Raw genomic sequence first — 14,321 nt, 5'->3', positions numbered from 1 at the left:
AACTGTAACCAAACTACGGCCAGCCTAAGCTGAACCCTATTTCATATTTTTGACGATGTCAATTGGAGCTAAATTTACGTTGGACTTTGTTGTTTTACCACTTCTTTTAATTTTTTTTTCACTATCTTTTAATCATCAGTATTTTACAGACTTAACTAAAATTAAAAAAAAAAAAACAAATCGACTTGACAGTATATTTTCAAATGTTTAGACGATTTTTTCTAACTGCCTAATTTGTTTTAGATGTTGGTTTTAATAAAACAAACGCAATATAATAACTTCGAGGTTACTCATATATCAGTGAAAACCGTATCCAAAATAAGTTAAGCCGTTTCGTTAAAAAACAGAAAAAGAGCCGTGTTTGTGATCGTTAATAAATGCCCCCTTATATATAAATCTAGAGTTATATATATATATACAACAACAGCCTGTAAATTCCCAATGCTGGGCTAAAGGCCTCCTCTCCCTTTGAGGGAAAGGTTTGGAACATATTCCACCACGCTGTTCCAATGCGGGTTGGTGTAATCCACATGTGGCAGAATTTCTATGAAATTTGTCACATGCAGGTTTCCTCATGATGTTTTCCTTCACCGCTGAGCACGAGATGAATTATAAAGACAAATTAAGCATATGAAACAGCGGTGCTTGCCTGGGTTTGAACCCGCAATCATCGGTTAAGATGCACGCGTTCTAACCACTAGGCCATCTCGACTCGACTCATGGCATACTGATGGTATATTTATGTACAATATTCAAGGTATTCCCAATATTAGCAATTTTATGTACCTTATTACATATTATAAAACCAAGTCGCTTACCGCTGTCTGTCCTATGTATGCTTAGATCTTTAAAATTACGCAACGCATATTGTTGCGGTTTTTTAATAGGTAGAGTGATTCGAGAGGTTTTTGTATTTATTACATGGACAATACAGTAAATAAACAAGAAAAATCGAGTGGGTCGCTAGTTAAGCATAAAATATTTCAAAATCCTTTCCGAATAATATATGTTTTCTTGGTGGTTTTCTTTAAGTGGTTTGGCTATAAGCATTCAATGTTATTGGATAGTTTGGCTATCTGTGTTACATAGTTCCAATTCATTTAAATTGATATATTTACTGTAGTTTATTAGTTTTTGATTGTTTTGTGAAAGAGAAGACAGTTAATATAATTGTTGCGAGCTCGCCGTGTACACATGCTGAGGAATGCAATCTATCTAAAAATTGTAAAATTTAGTGTAAATTGTGATTGTATTCTGTTTGTACCTGTGAATGAATAAACAGATGAATACTCCATGACAGTAGAAAAATAAAATAACTTAATTGCATTGAAATGTCAATATATATATTTTTAATATTCATAAATTCAATATACATTATAATATCAAGTAAAATGAATTACTATAATTTATATAGGCAATATTTTAACACATGTTAATCTATGGTTACGTTTAACAATCTAGAGTTACCTTATTTTAACAAGAGTAGCAACCTACGAACAGTCGCTGCACTTTTACAACAAACATTATGGCAATAGGAATTCACTTTGGCCTAAAGTTACATCTAAAACTATATATATATAATATATATAAAAGGAAGATTTTTTTCTCTGCAATATTATATTGCACAAGAGTATAACTAAATAATGCCATAGTACATAATGCCCTTCAAATTTGAAAAATATAGTTTACATTGCATATAAAATATACTCGAAGCTTTAAAATTATTTTTGGCACAAAACTTAAAACTAAACTAATGATGATGGGAGGTTTATATATTACAATTTTCCACATCATATCTCGTTAACTAATTATTCTTTGGTTTATCTAGCCCACCGGTGATAATTTGGAAATCACTTATATTAAAATTATACATAATAAAATATGAAACATTTTCAAACAGACTCGCTTAATCCAATTATTATTAATTTTACAATATTTTTTTATTTTATTTAAATTACGAACGATTTGGTAATTGCGCGGTTTTTTTATGTTAGCGGAATACTGATTGGACCAAGGATCGACTTGAAAGAGTGTCCATAGTTAATAAGAACTTATAAAAAAACAATAACCAACAATAGCAGTTGCGAGATAAAAAAAGGTGTGTATTTTATAGAAGTGTATAATAAAATTAAAATAACCGAGTTTTGTACAGATATTCGAAATAAAATAGTATTATTTAATCAACAAGTCGATCCCATCCTATTAGCCAACAAAGTTAACACTTTAATGGACTTAGTGCCGAGCCATACATATAGCTACAATTTAATAACGCGAAAATGTGCTCAAATACTGTCTCAATGGACAATTTATCATTATGCTAAACAAGAAGTGTACTGTTTGCAATAAATTACGTAATTCGTTGATTTGAAACCTTTAAAAATTATATTTATCTACTTATGAATACAAAATAATATAGATAAATCATTAGGTATCTCTTAAAAGTATTAGGCTTAGGAACTTTCTGTTCTAACGTACGTTGTATGGAAGAATGAAAAATGATCGTTTTTATTTATTAGCGTTTGATTAATTCAAATGCGTTGCTACTTAACCAATCGATAATTGTATACAAATTAAGTACTTCGAATAGTCGATGCGTGAGTCGTGTTGCTATCTACTTTCTATGTAAATCGTCAATGAAAATTCGTAAACATTTATATTTTTTTTAATAATCCTAATAAACCTCGTTATTACTTTTAAGAAATAAATAACACAGAGTTCGCTGGTAACGATCACATCATGGGAATATTATTTTCGATTTACAATTACGGCTATAAATATATCGATTTTAATAAACAGATGTTCATTCATTATTGTCTCTTATATTCATACGCGGCGCTCGCTTCCGGCGCGCCTCCACATATAAACTATACTGTTAGATTTTATAAGCGATCATATTTACAGATATTTTTTTAATATATGTACAATAATTATTATTTACACCTGTATTACTAATCTTTGGATTATTCAAAAGTTTTTTAAACACAGCGGAGATCCCATAGAAGTATTATGGAATGCTTTAAACTTAAGTTATATATCTATCTATTCGCTTAATACTAAAATACGAGAAGTTTAAATATTCTAATAGTACTTTATTAAGATTAACAAAAATGACGATGGTATATGAATATTTTAGTACACTAAAGTCGTTAAATACTGAGGCTAATATGAAAAGTTGACCGAGAGTGCATCGGTTCATAGCCGAAAAGCAATCTCCGCGTTGGAAGCATGAAATTAGATGTCTGAAGTCGACGTGTACTCTTTTGTACGTATTTACGTTCACATTAAACACACGGAGTCAACTTAATTAAATGGATAGCGTTATACTTAATTATATATATTGTCATCACGACAGACACAGGTCTGGTAAGCCTACGTTTCTTACACGAATTCGCACTGTTTTTGCAAATGCTCTTACGGCGCTCGAATGAAAATAATATACGAATGTATACAATGACAAGATCATTCTATTCTAATTATTATTTCACAGATAAGAATAAAAATTATACAATATTAAACGTTGATGAGTATTATGCTACAGGTACTGGCCTTTGGATTCAGCAAGTAAAACTATCTATAACTATAAGGGCGAAATCTGACTGAGCTTACACAACTCGAGATGTTTGGTCCACACTGATCGCGTTATAATAATCGTTCCAATCGTTATTACATTCGTCAAAAGTGATTTTATAATTACTGACATTATGATAACATTTTGAATTTATTTAAGAATTTTTAAATGGAGGAGAATTTATATTTTTTCAAATGGTTTGTTGGTATGTATTGAAATTATATACATATATAACATATCAATTAAGACAATTATTTATGACGCAACCATTGGTCTGATTGTATTGTAAACGCTTAGCTCAGTCGTATTCCCACTTACTCGTAATTAAATTAAAACAGTAAATATATTTGGTTTATGAACTGGCACATAGTTACATATATTTGGCACTAGTTGCAATATAAATAATTAATTGAAGTGATGTCGTATCGTACGCAATATGACGTTGAGCAAAATCCTTAAATAATATTTTCGAATAATAAATACCGAGCAAAGAATACTTTAATAACATGAGTATTAACCACATTATGAGTAAATATTTCGATGTTCACTAAAAGTCGATGTTCAGGCAATGCTTGTCGTTTTAAGTTATTGCAATATAAAACTAGTATATTTGAAAACAACTTTTAAAGTTAAAATCATCTTCCTACAATATAAGTTTAATTATATTTTTTTACGAATATCACATTAACTAAAACTCAATCTTGACGCACTATTGAATTGTTTCGTAATAAATAAATATTTATTTGAGTTTTTCTGCTCTGAAAAATTACTAAGTAACAGCCTCGCGTATTTGCGAATACATTTACATAGGTTATGATCAAGAATAAGACTTCAAATTAGGAAGTTTGTAAATTATTTAGCTATTATAATATTGTAGTATTAGTTAGTCCCTGTAGGGTTTGCAGATGGCAAACCTGTGGTTCATGTGTTGGCTGTAGGAACCGGAATGGGAGAACTTCTTGAGGCACTTGCAGCACTGGAAGGGTTTCTCGCCGGTGTGGAGCCTCTTGTGCTCTGTGAGGTGATGCTTGTGCTTGAACGCCTTTGGGCACTCCAAACATTTGTATGGTCGTTGACCTGAAATATATTACGTCTATAAAAATTTGTAATTTTTTCTACAAAAACTAAAAATGTGTTTTTAATGAGCAGATATAAATTGAAATGTCAATTTAAATTATCAAGAAAGTAACAAGTTTTGATTTATCGACCATTATACTATTAATAGTAATCTTAACTGATTTTCAAAATTATCTACATATTTATATAATGAAAATACTAACCGGAATGCTCATATTTGTGTCTCGCGAGAGAGCTCTGTTTCACAAAAGTTTTATCACATTGGTCGCAGACGAATTGGCCTTCTCCCTCCTTAAAGTCGTTACCAGCCTTTAGCTTGCTTTTCTTAAGTACTGACGTTTCATCTTCAAATTCATTTTGAGCTTGCAGTTCGTCTCCCCAAGACGGTCGGTCGTAAGATGGGCTAGATTCTTGTCTATGTTCTGACGATATATGCATATTTAGTATTGGCGATCTGCCATTTGTCAAATCATTATATTGAAGAAGTTTATCCATCGGCATCATAGGATTAACTGGCACCTTTTGAGATAGCAATCTCTTCTGCGCGCTGATCGTTTCACCCGGTGACGGCGACAATCGGAAATCAGTAAACGATGAAGAAGAACAATTGGAATGTGGATACGTATTAAGATAGTTAGAACGATGTGGAGTCGTACTACGCGAAGATTTTTGGCTCAAATTGACGGCTTCTTCAGAGTCGGAATGTGTAACTGAAATGCTGCAAGGCGGGGAGGGTGACGGACTAGAAGTTAACGATGCGTTACATTTCTTTGTCGAAAGATCTAATGGTTGATCCGAAATAGCTATCGCTTGAGTCATTCGTCTCACTCTCGCCCTATTGTTTTGGAACCACACTTGTACGACTCTATTATCTAGACCAATTTGCTGAGCTATCTTTTTAAATTCTTCTCTATTAGGCCGAGGGTTAACAGCGTAGTGCTCCTTTAAAATAGTTTGTTGTTCTTCACTCAAGGCTGTTCGAACTCTGATCTTTCTATCACTGTCATGGAGAGATACTTTATCATCTCTATCGTCTTTTCCAAAGTCCTCATCTTCACTTGCGCTGACTCCACTCTGTATGGAGGCTCGCATTTCAGCTTCTAACCTATTTAGTGCCACTGTTTCAGCCATTTGAGCAGCTAATCCTTCGTGTTTCCTGAACACATTTCCACATAAGACTTTTTCATGTTCTATAAGTTCATTTTTGTCATTAAACGAAACATTGCACTTTAAGCAGCGCAATTCGTCAGGTTCCTCTTTCACGGTAACACGTGCTACTGGCGATTCTATGCTAGGGTATATGTTTCCGGAAACAGGTGACAGTTTCTCCATATCGGCTCTAAAAAAATGTTTCGTTACAGATGCATTAACCGAATTCATTATAGTATTAAAACCTGTCTGATTGTTGTCAGCATCTTCACTGTTGTTGTTACCAGGGACGGATTCATAAATACGCGAGGGAGACCTGTGCTCACTCTCTCGTTCTTCTTGTTCCTTTTTTATGCTAATATTATCTTCATCTTCTATATCCATTACAAGTTCAGCGCTACCTTCTGATCTTTTGTCTTCATCTTCGATCACTTCTTCTATTAAATCTTCAGGATCAGCAGAAGGAGGGCCCATTTGCTTCGGACTAGGATTTTCTATTTTTCTTTGGTGGTATTGTTGTGATGCCAGTTGCTCAAAAAGTTGACTTAAGGAAGTAGGGAAACTGTATGGAGCAATTCCATTAGCAGGACTCAAAGGCATACCGGGAGGCATGTAGAAGGGATTAATTCCTGGTTGACCTAAAGGCGGTCGGTGGAAATTATTGTCAGGTGTAGACATCGATGCAAAGAATGCAGCGGCAGCGTCGTTGTATTTAGGAAGAATTGGTAAAAAGGAATTACCATTCGGCGCAATGTTATTGTTCAGTTGCGATGCAACCATGGCATTTGTTCGTTTGCGCGAAGGACTTCGATCGGGGTTAAGAGCAGGGTTGTTAGGCTTTATTCTTCCCATCTTGAGGTTCATCACAAGACATTTTTTGGATGTCATATGCGAAGAATACGAGCCGGAGTGGGAAAACTTTTTGCCACAATTGGCGCATTCGAATGGTTTCTCACCACTGTGTATCCGAAGGTGCTCTTTGAGATGATGTTTAAATTTGAATGCCTTGTCACAATCGTTGCACTTGAATTTACGAAGCCCAGCGCTCTCGTCGTGGCTGATCATGTGTCGCTGCAGTCGGTACACGTTCGCGAAGCTCTTGTGGCAAATCTTGCACGACTGTTGACAAAATTAAACAGCAGTCAGTAATTTGTATCAGTAGTAGAATTATTTAAATAAAAAAGCAAATAAATGGATAGCATTCGAGTAAAAGTAAAAATAAATGTTGAAAAATAAATGAAATGAAAGTGTAAGATGAGGATTCGCCCTATTCACTATAACCTGCACGGATTGTTAGTGTTGGTATATTAGAATGGGCACTGACATATTTGATGTTATCCACCTGAGTGCTGGGCGAGTGCAGGGTCTCGTGTCGCTCAAGCTGCTCGCGTGTTGGGTAGGCGCCGCGGCATTGGCTGCAGGTGAAGGGACCGCCGGGGCCCAGCGGCGAGCCCCCGCGCTCCTCCTCTTCCTCCGAAGGTTTGCCCTCCGCGCCTCCTCCGGCCAGCGGTCGGACTGTTGATTTCAAATTCTTTACTATAATTAAATATTAAGTAATTTGTAAACTTCATTAACAAGTATGTTATGTTTATGGTTGATAACTTGCGTTAGAAATCTGTGACCGTTTTTTATCGCACCTGAGGGTCGCAAGTTCACATCCGGGCAACAACCTCTATCTTGACTATACCTAACAAATACCAGCTAGGTTTAGATACCTAGTTGGTATTTGTTAGGTTAGGTTATACAATTATGATATAATAAAGTCGAAAGTATGTCTGTAAAAACATTCGGAAATTTGTTACATAAAGCTTTAGACGTTGTTCATAAATGTTATTTTTAATTTGTAATCGTAATAATCCCTTAATTCAGGAGCGATTTATGGCCGCAAAACAAATGAAAATAATAATAAAGTCCGATCTCGTACATGTGCCCGGTGAGCAATTAACGATGTTTATACGCTAAACGATCGCGGACACCTTCATGCTTGTAACACGGTAACATTTCAATTTGGATTCGGTTATTTTGGTAATACTCGTTTTGCCGCGTAATATCGTTTTTAAAACCGGCGTCCGGCGTCCGGCGGCACGGGCGCGGTCTACGTCGTAAATCAAATATAATAAAGAGCAAAACAACGCCACGACGTATTAATTAGTGCGGTCGAGTCCGTGCGCGTCCACGGATAGCGAGCGACATAGAGTTGGCTGTTCGGCTACAAACAGCTGAGAGGTAGTTTTATCCAATATTTTTATCTATTTTCCTTAGTAACTTATATTATACCCCACAATTGGCGATTTTGAATCGTTACATCACGCTGATACTACCAGGGATGAAGTAGTGAATCTATATTTATAAATCTATTTTATGTTAAGTGTTTGTTTAATGTCGAGTCTAAAACTACGCTGATGTATAAATTTCGATAAAGGATTGTATGCAAACGTGGTTATCATTATGTGCACCTATAGGCGTTAGATTTTCAGGTTCAATATAATCTGCTATCGGCACACCGGTATTGAATTTTAGAAAATATGACCTCGTAAACCGCGCTCCGAAGCGCAGACCATATTCACCGTTATTTACATAACTAACCTGACCAAATTGAGCTCTCACTCTTTGAAACAAATGTGCTTAAATTTATAAACAGTAAGCAATTTATTGATAACATCTCGCACTAATACATATAATTATTATAATAAAATAATTTCGACTGGAAGTAATTTTATGCTATTCGATAACAGATGGCGCTAGTTGTACTGATCACAATAACGTTGCCCGTACGGTAAGGTTTTTGATTTAATATAATAACGGAATATTCCGTTTTATTCAAATATGTGATTATTTATTTCAGATTATCACAGATACATTTTTTTTCAATTGCCTTATGCATATGTAAAATCAGGCTATAAATTTATACGTGTGGTTTAATGAAATATAGCCAATGTATCACACGTCTTTATTTCACTTTTTATAATACTTGGCAATTCAAACAAAACTTATCTAAAAATAAAAAATAAATTTATTTTTTCATTCAAAACCACTAATTACTCAAATAATAGATTAAATAGCAGTGTCTACATGTAGCATGTTAGCAAACGCTGTGAGCAGTGTACCTAGAGTTTATTAGGTGGAACGGACGACAACACCTACACAATGCGAGTATCGTGCAGTAATCTCTGCGCACGGGCACACGCGTCCGTTAACCGCTGATAAAAAACGTGCACGCACACATACGATCAACGCTTCCTATTGCGTTACAATAAATAATTATCGCACACACATGTGTGAGCGGTCATAGAGATAAGGAGTTGATTGTTGATTGTGGCACACAAGCGCGTCTGGTGATTGGCTACACCTGTGCCGGTGCGGCGCGGGGGCGCGGGGCTCGCTTGCTTTGGAAACAAAAAAAACTCCGCCTGTCCCGAAGTGGCTAGACTCCATGTTGAAACGTCTCCGATCGTAATTGTGCGATGAGAGAATTATTAGTAAACTGTTTGGTTGGGTGCGAGCTATTCGTTCAATTGTATTGCGACGCAGGAATATGGACCGCGGGTTCATTCTAAAATGTAATAATACATCGTTATTTAGTTTCGCTCTGAACGCCCCAATCGTACACAATTTTAATTGTGATTCATTCTACGGCAATTCGGTACCCACGCCTGAGCCTGAGTCAATGTCAAGCGGACACTCGGAGCTTTATAGACGAGATTGGGATAATGAGATAGGTATGTCAGTTCCAATGCGTGACGCGTCATACAAAAAGCTTATCTAACAATTACAATATACCTAATATTATTAGCCGTCAAATCTCAGTGGGTAGATCAAGTGAATATTTACCAAAGATAACAGTTTAAGTCCGTGTAAGCACAATGGAATTTTCAAGTGTTGAAATAAATAGTAGACCTATCCCTCGAAACCCTAGCAGACCTAAGCCCAGTGATGGGATATTTGCGAAATTTAAACAAATTTTCGATATTGGAACATTTAATCATATTGTCCGGTATCTATTCGAGTTTAGTTTGTAGGTAACATTTTGATACCTATTAGAATACAAATTTGTATGGCTGATTAGTTAATGAAATATTGAACAGACATTAACATTTTGCACGTAAGTACGTTTTGGGGTTAGCCGATAAAAATGCCATTAAAATACCTTTAGAACATTTGAACTTTGTTATGTTACAAAACATTTAAATAAGTAGAAGAAATTAAAAAATGAATTTGTTATAAACAAAATTGGTACTACTATGTTTCACAGATTTATATTACGTTAATGATTTCATGCTATAGTATAGTTTACTCCAAACATCTATTAAATACTATAGGATTATGTTATAATATAATTTAATTTTAAAATTGTATTTATTTTAAAATTATAATGCATAGATACCAATAGCATATTTTGTAAAAGTTAGGTGTATATTTTGATCAAAGTTAAAACAAAAATATTCCAGTTCAAAATCACATTAACTAATTAGTTTATTATTAGGTATAGTATAATAATTCTCTGTAAATAGCAAACCAATGATTTATACTACAGGTTACTGAATCTTTGTATTATTCTCATACACTAGAGTAGATACCTATAAAATATATCTCAGAATGATACACGAACGTTAAAGATTCTGTATGGGAATATATACAAAGTTCTGAAGCTGAGACATTTCTGTAAGTCTATTTCCTTGTGTTCCATTTTAAATCATTACAGTTAATATTTGATTTTGATTATGATCCGATTATTTTAATTATAATACATATCCAAATAGTTTCACGGTTAGGGAAATTGTCGCAAATAAATAAAATATGTATGTTCTATGTCCATATATTAAGAAAAAAACACCGCTCGTACAAACGTGATAACGTTACAAGTAGTCGTTACCAAAAATTACTGAAGTTAGGCTTCAGTTATTTATTAATATGGATTTTACCGAAAATAAATCATTAATAAACAGAAGAATTCCAATAAGAGTATATAAAATAATCTTTGAAAAATATTTTCAGTATTACCTGTAAATCAAATAATAGCTTATGATATTATTAAATTAAGATAGAAAAACTTTACGTTGCCTCTTTGAGTTAGACCACGTCGCGGTAACGAGTTATATCTTAAATACTGTTTATCAAGTGATTAGGGACGCGAGTTTTCAATATTAATATAGCTGTTAACGTTCTGTGCCTTTAGCAAACAAGTGATTAGCTGCAAGCGCCCACAAAATCTGCCAAACGAATTAAACATTTTTTTTATTTTATACTATTATTTAAAGAAAAAAACATATTACGATGATTAGAGATAATCTGTTTTCGCTTTCGTAAAACAACAACAAAGTAATTATAGATGGTTCGTAATTTTTAAGCATTAATATATTCATTAAAAATACGCATTGTTATTATGGTGGTTAGTATATTTATTTTCCTTAAGTGAAGGATTATTATTAATTAATATTTTACCTGTAAAGTTATCACGTTGTAACAATAATCGTTTTGTAATATTTATAACATTGGTTAGCATATTTACGGCACCAAATAATTTTTGTGCAAAAACGGTTGTGGCTCTGCAACGTTGTCAATATTAACTGGCGTTATTGTATGTGTAAGTAACTAAAAGTAAATTAACCGCACACCTTGTTCGTTTACAAAATATGTTTTAACGATAAACTACGCATTGGCCGATGTTATCTGTAGTGCGCTATAATTGGAGTTCATTGAGCAAATAATATCGAAATGACGAGCGTGACGCGTTTCAGAAAGCGTAGAGCCGATCAGGAAGCACGATAACACGGAACTTTCACTAATATATTCATTCGTCTTCCACGAACTCTACCATCACGGTCCGAACGCATAAACGGCCAGCTGCCCTATCCACTCAAGACAGGCGGCGCTCAAAGAAGAATAAAATATAAAAGTAAAAGAGAAAAAGCAAATGAATTAAAACAACATACGATTTAAGACGTTGAAAGAGAGCGGGGTTCCCCTCGACAAACGAAACTTTCTTTTAAGTCCGTGTGTACCTGTTCCCGATTCTCAAGTGGATGAATTATATCCCTCGGGAGTCGAGGGGAGATTACGAACACGAAGGTTATTTCTAATGAAGACGTGCTCGAGTTTTATTTTTAATGCGGTCGAGGTGATGTTTTCACCTGTTTCAATTTCACAGTTCGACTCTACTTTTTGAGGAACTTTTTCTTCGAAATTTTTACACTTACTTTTTTCTTTTAAAACTTTTTAAACAAATTGAAAACAAAAGGATTTGAAGTTTTAAATGAGTGTAGAAAATAGTCAAAAAAAAAATTTGGGAATAAAAATATAAACTCAAACGCGGAAGAATTAAAGGTAAATAAATAAAAAAATAAAATGCAAATAAACATAAAAGGAAAAGAAGCTTACTTAAGGCCGCGAGCCGTCTGGCCGAGGTGGTAGACGTGGGGACCTGCTTACTCCTCATGTCGGCAAGCCAACCGGCTGCCAAGCATTCGTACCAACCGCCAACTCCCATAAGCGAGCTCTGCACTTTCATCTAGCGACACCTCGTTCTCACACCTCACTGACCGCGACTACGGAAACTCGTTACTCAACGCACTAGCTACGGAGCCGGCTCCGGATCGTATCTACGCCGTACTACACAGGCTTGCACAGCCTCCGCTGACGTCAGCGGCGAAAGTCCCAGAGAGGAGCGCGGCGCTACTCACATCGGCAGGCGCCCCACACGTTGGCCAGGCTCCACAGGCGGTACGAGTAGCTGTCACCATAGCAGCCGAACATCTCATCGGTTCTCGCGACCATGGCCCGCGCGCGCTCTCTACGTGTTGCTAGCGGCGCGGCGCGCGGCGGAATGAAGCCGGCCCGCCTCTCGCCCCGCCCTGCGCCCGCTGCGCCCCGCGCCCCTACGCCCCCACCTATACTTAATTAGTGAGCCGAGAGACTGCCGACTGCCGACTACGAGCCGCGCTCGACCCGTGTCCCACCACCGGTACCTTGTCCGGCGAACACCGCGTCTTCAGTATGATGCGAGTATGTCATAAGAGATCGCTTTTTGATGACTTGTTATATATACTTGTACATATACGCGCTACGCTCCACCTTCCCATTCATCTACCTGTCTCTATCTTGCGCTTCGGAATCTTGATAAGCTACAAAGATAATGATAACTCTGTGCGAGCTTTAAAGTTTCCGAATAATTGTTGTTTTTCCTTTATTAAAACTATAATGAAGATTATCGCGAATTAATTTTAAAATTCGAAGAAGCTTCTAATTTTATTTTACTAAAAAATATTATTCGATTAAATGAACAACAAAATTTAATACCCTACACACTTAATTTTAGTACAATTTAAGTTAAAACTATAAATCGTATTCAGTCTCTACACTTGTTTGGATTTTTATATTGGCTTCTTGTCACTAGATGGCGTTAGACGTAGCGTGCAGTTTCTGTTGTTTACGAAACTATAAATGTGCTGGATGTATGTTCTATATTAAACTCTTTCCTAAACGATAAGTTTTATAAATACTTTGATAAGAGCAACGAACACTATAAATATAAAACAAGGTAATAATAATATCGACACTATCTAAATAATTTTATTTTTACATATTATATTTGCTATAGTACACTTATAATTTACTTGGTGGTAGGGCTCTGTCAGGCCCTTCCTGTCATGTTCTACCGGCAAACAACAATTCTTATTATTGTTGTGTCCCGGTTTTAACGGTGAGTGAGCCAGTGTCACTACAGGCCCAAAGGACCATAACATCTTAGGTCCTAAGGTTGAGTGACGCGTGTATGGAATGGTTAATATTTGGTCCATTTGCGCGTTCACCTACAATTATATATGAAAAAAAAAAATCTATGAGCAATATTTTTTTTGTAATTAATTGACTTTTTATAGTTAATAATATTTTAGTTTTTATCCTATTTTATAGTAATTAATTAATTAGGTATAATTTTATATATTTAGATTAACATTTGAATGAAAAAAACAAAAATTGTTTCTTATAAAAAAGGATATGGGTTTATTGTATGTAATAGTTTTTTGTTCTGCGTTTAGTAAAATGGCAAATAAGTAAACAAAGACGAGCCTTGGTAAGGTTATGCTACCGGCATAATTATTTCGTTCAATAAACAATGCACTATTGTGAGCCTTATTCGACGGTGTTTAGGTGTACATTTGTAAGACATGTCTATTGTAATTTATCCGTTGTGTAACCTTTATAGTTTAAGACAATACCACCTTGTTCGCACGTGTGCCACACGTGTGCATCTTCTTCGACATTAAAAGCGCTGTGAAACCGCTGCAAATGACGAACAAGTAAAACCATTGCTACATCACTATCGCTGGAGCGCTTTAGTTGTTGAAATGTATTCTGAATGTCACACCTAAGCATTGTTCATGTAATTTATATTTTTACAGCGTCGTCTTGGAGCTGTTATTGTTTATAATGAGTTTAGAGAGCTTAAAATTTATATACCTAACATCTGTGCCGGGAGTTTTTTTTTTAATAGTGATAATTAAGTAAGTCTATAGTCACTATTGGTGGA

The 14,321-nt window shown here is 35.2% G+C and overlaps 1 protein-coding gene across 3 annotated transcripts; it reads right to left on the bottom strand.

Moving 5' to 3' along the window:
• Positions 1 to 1,327: 1,327 nt before the first annotated feature.
• LOC124532352 (zinc finger protein 1) lies at positions 1,328 to 12,658 on the bottom strand. 3 transcript variants are annotated; one of them, XM_047107239.1, is made up of 4 exons: positions 12,475 to 12,658; positions 7,119 to 7,309; positions 4,849 to 6,913; positions 1,328 to 4,645 (listed from the first exon to the last, which is right to left on the bottom strand). In XM_047107239.1, exons 1-4 carry the CDS (start codon positions 12,566 to 12,568, stop codon positions 4,452 to 4,454), a joined length of 2,544 nt encoding a protein of 847 aa, XP_046963195.1. In that variant the 5' UTR covers positions 12,569 to 12,658; the 3' UTR covers positions 1,328 to 4,451. The 3 variants fall into 3 exon arrangements, with proteins under 3 accessions (XP_046963195.1, XP_046963193.1, XP_046963194.1); XM_047107237.1 differs by having other exon boundaries at positions 1,329 to 4,645; positions 12,173 to 12,618; XM_047107238.1 differs by having other exon boundaries at positions 1,329 to 4,645; positions 7,137 to 7,309; positions 12,173 to 12,618.
• Positions 12,659 to 14,321: the final 1,663 nt, after the last annotated feature.

This window comes from Vanessa cardui, chromosome 9, assembly GCF_905220365.1.
Source record: "Vanessa cardui chromosome 9, ilVanCard2.1, whole genome shotgun sequence".
Classification (NCBI taxonomy): domain Eukaryota; kingdom Metazoa; phylum Arthropoda; class Insecta; order Lepidoptera; family Nymphalidae; genus Vanessa; species Vanessa cardui.
Note: the sequence above shows the minus strand (reverse complement) of the source record. Positions and strands in the feature narration are given on the sequence as shown.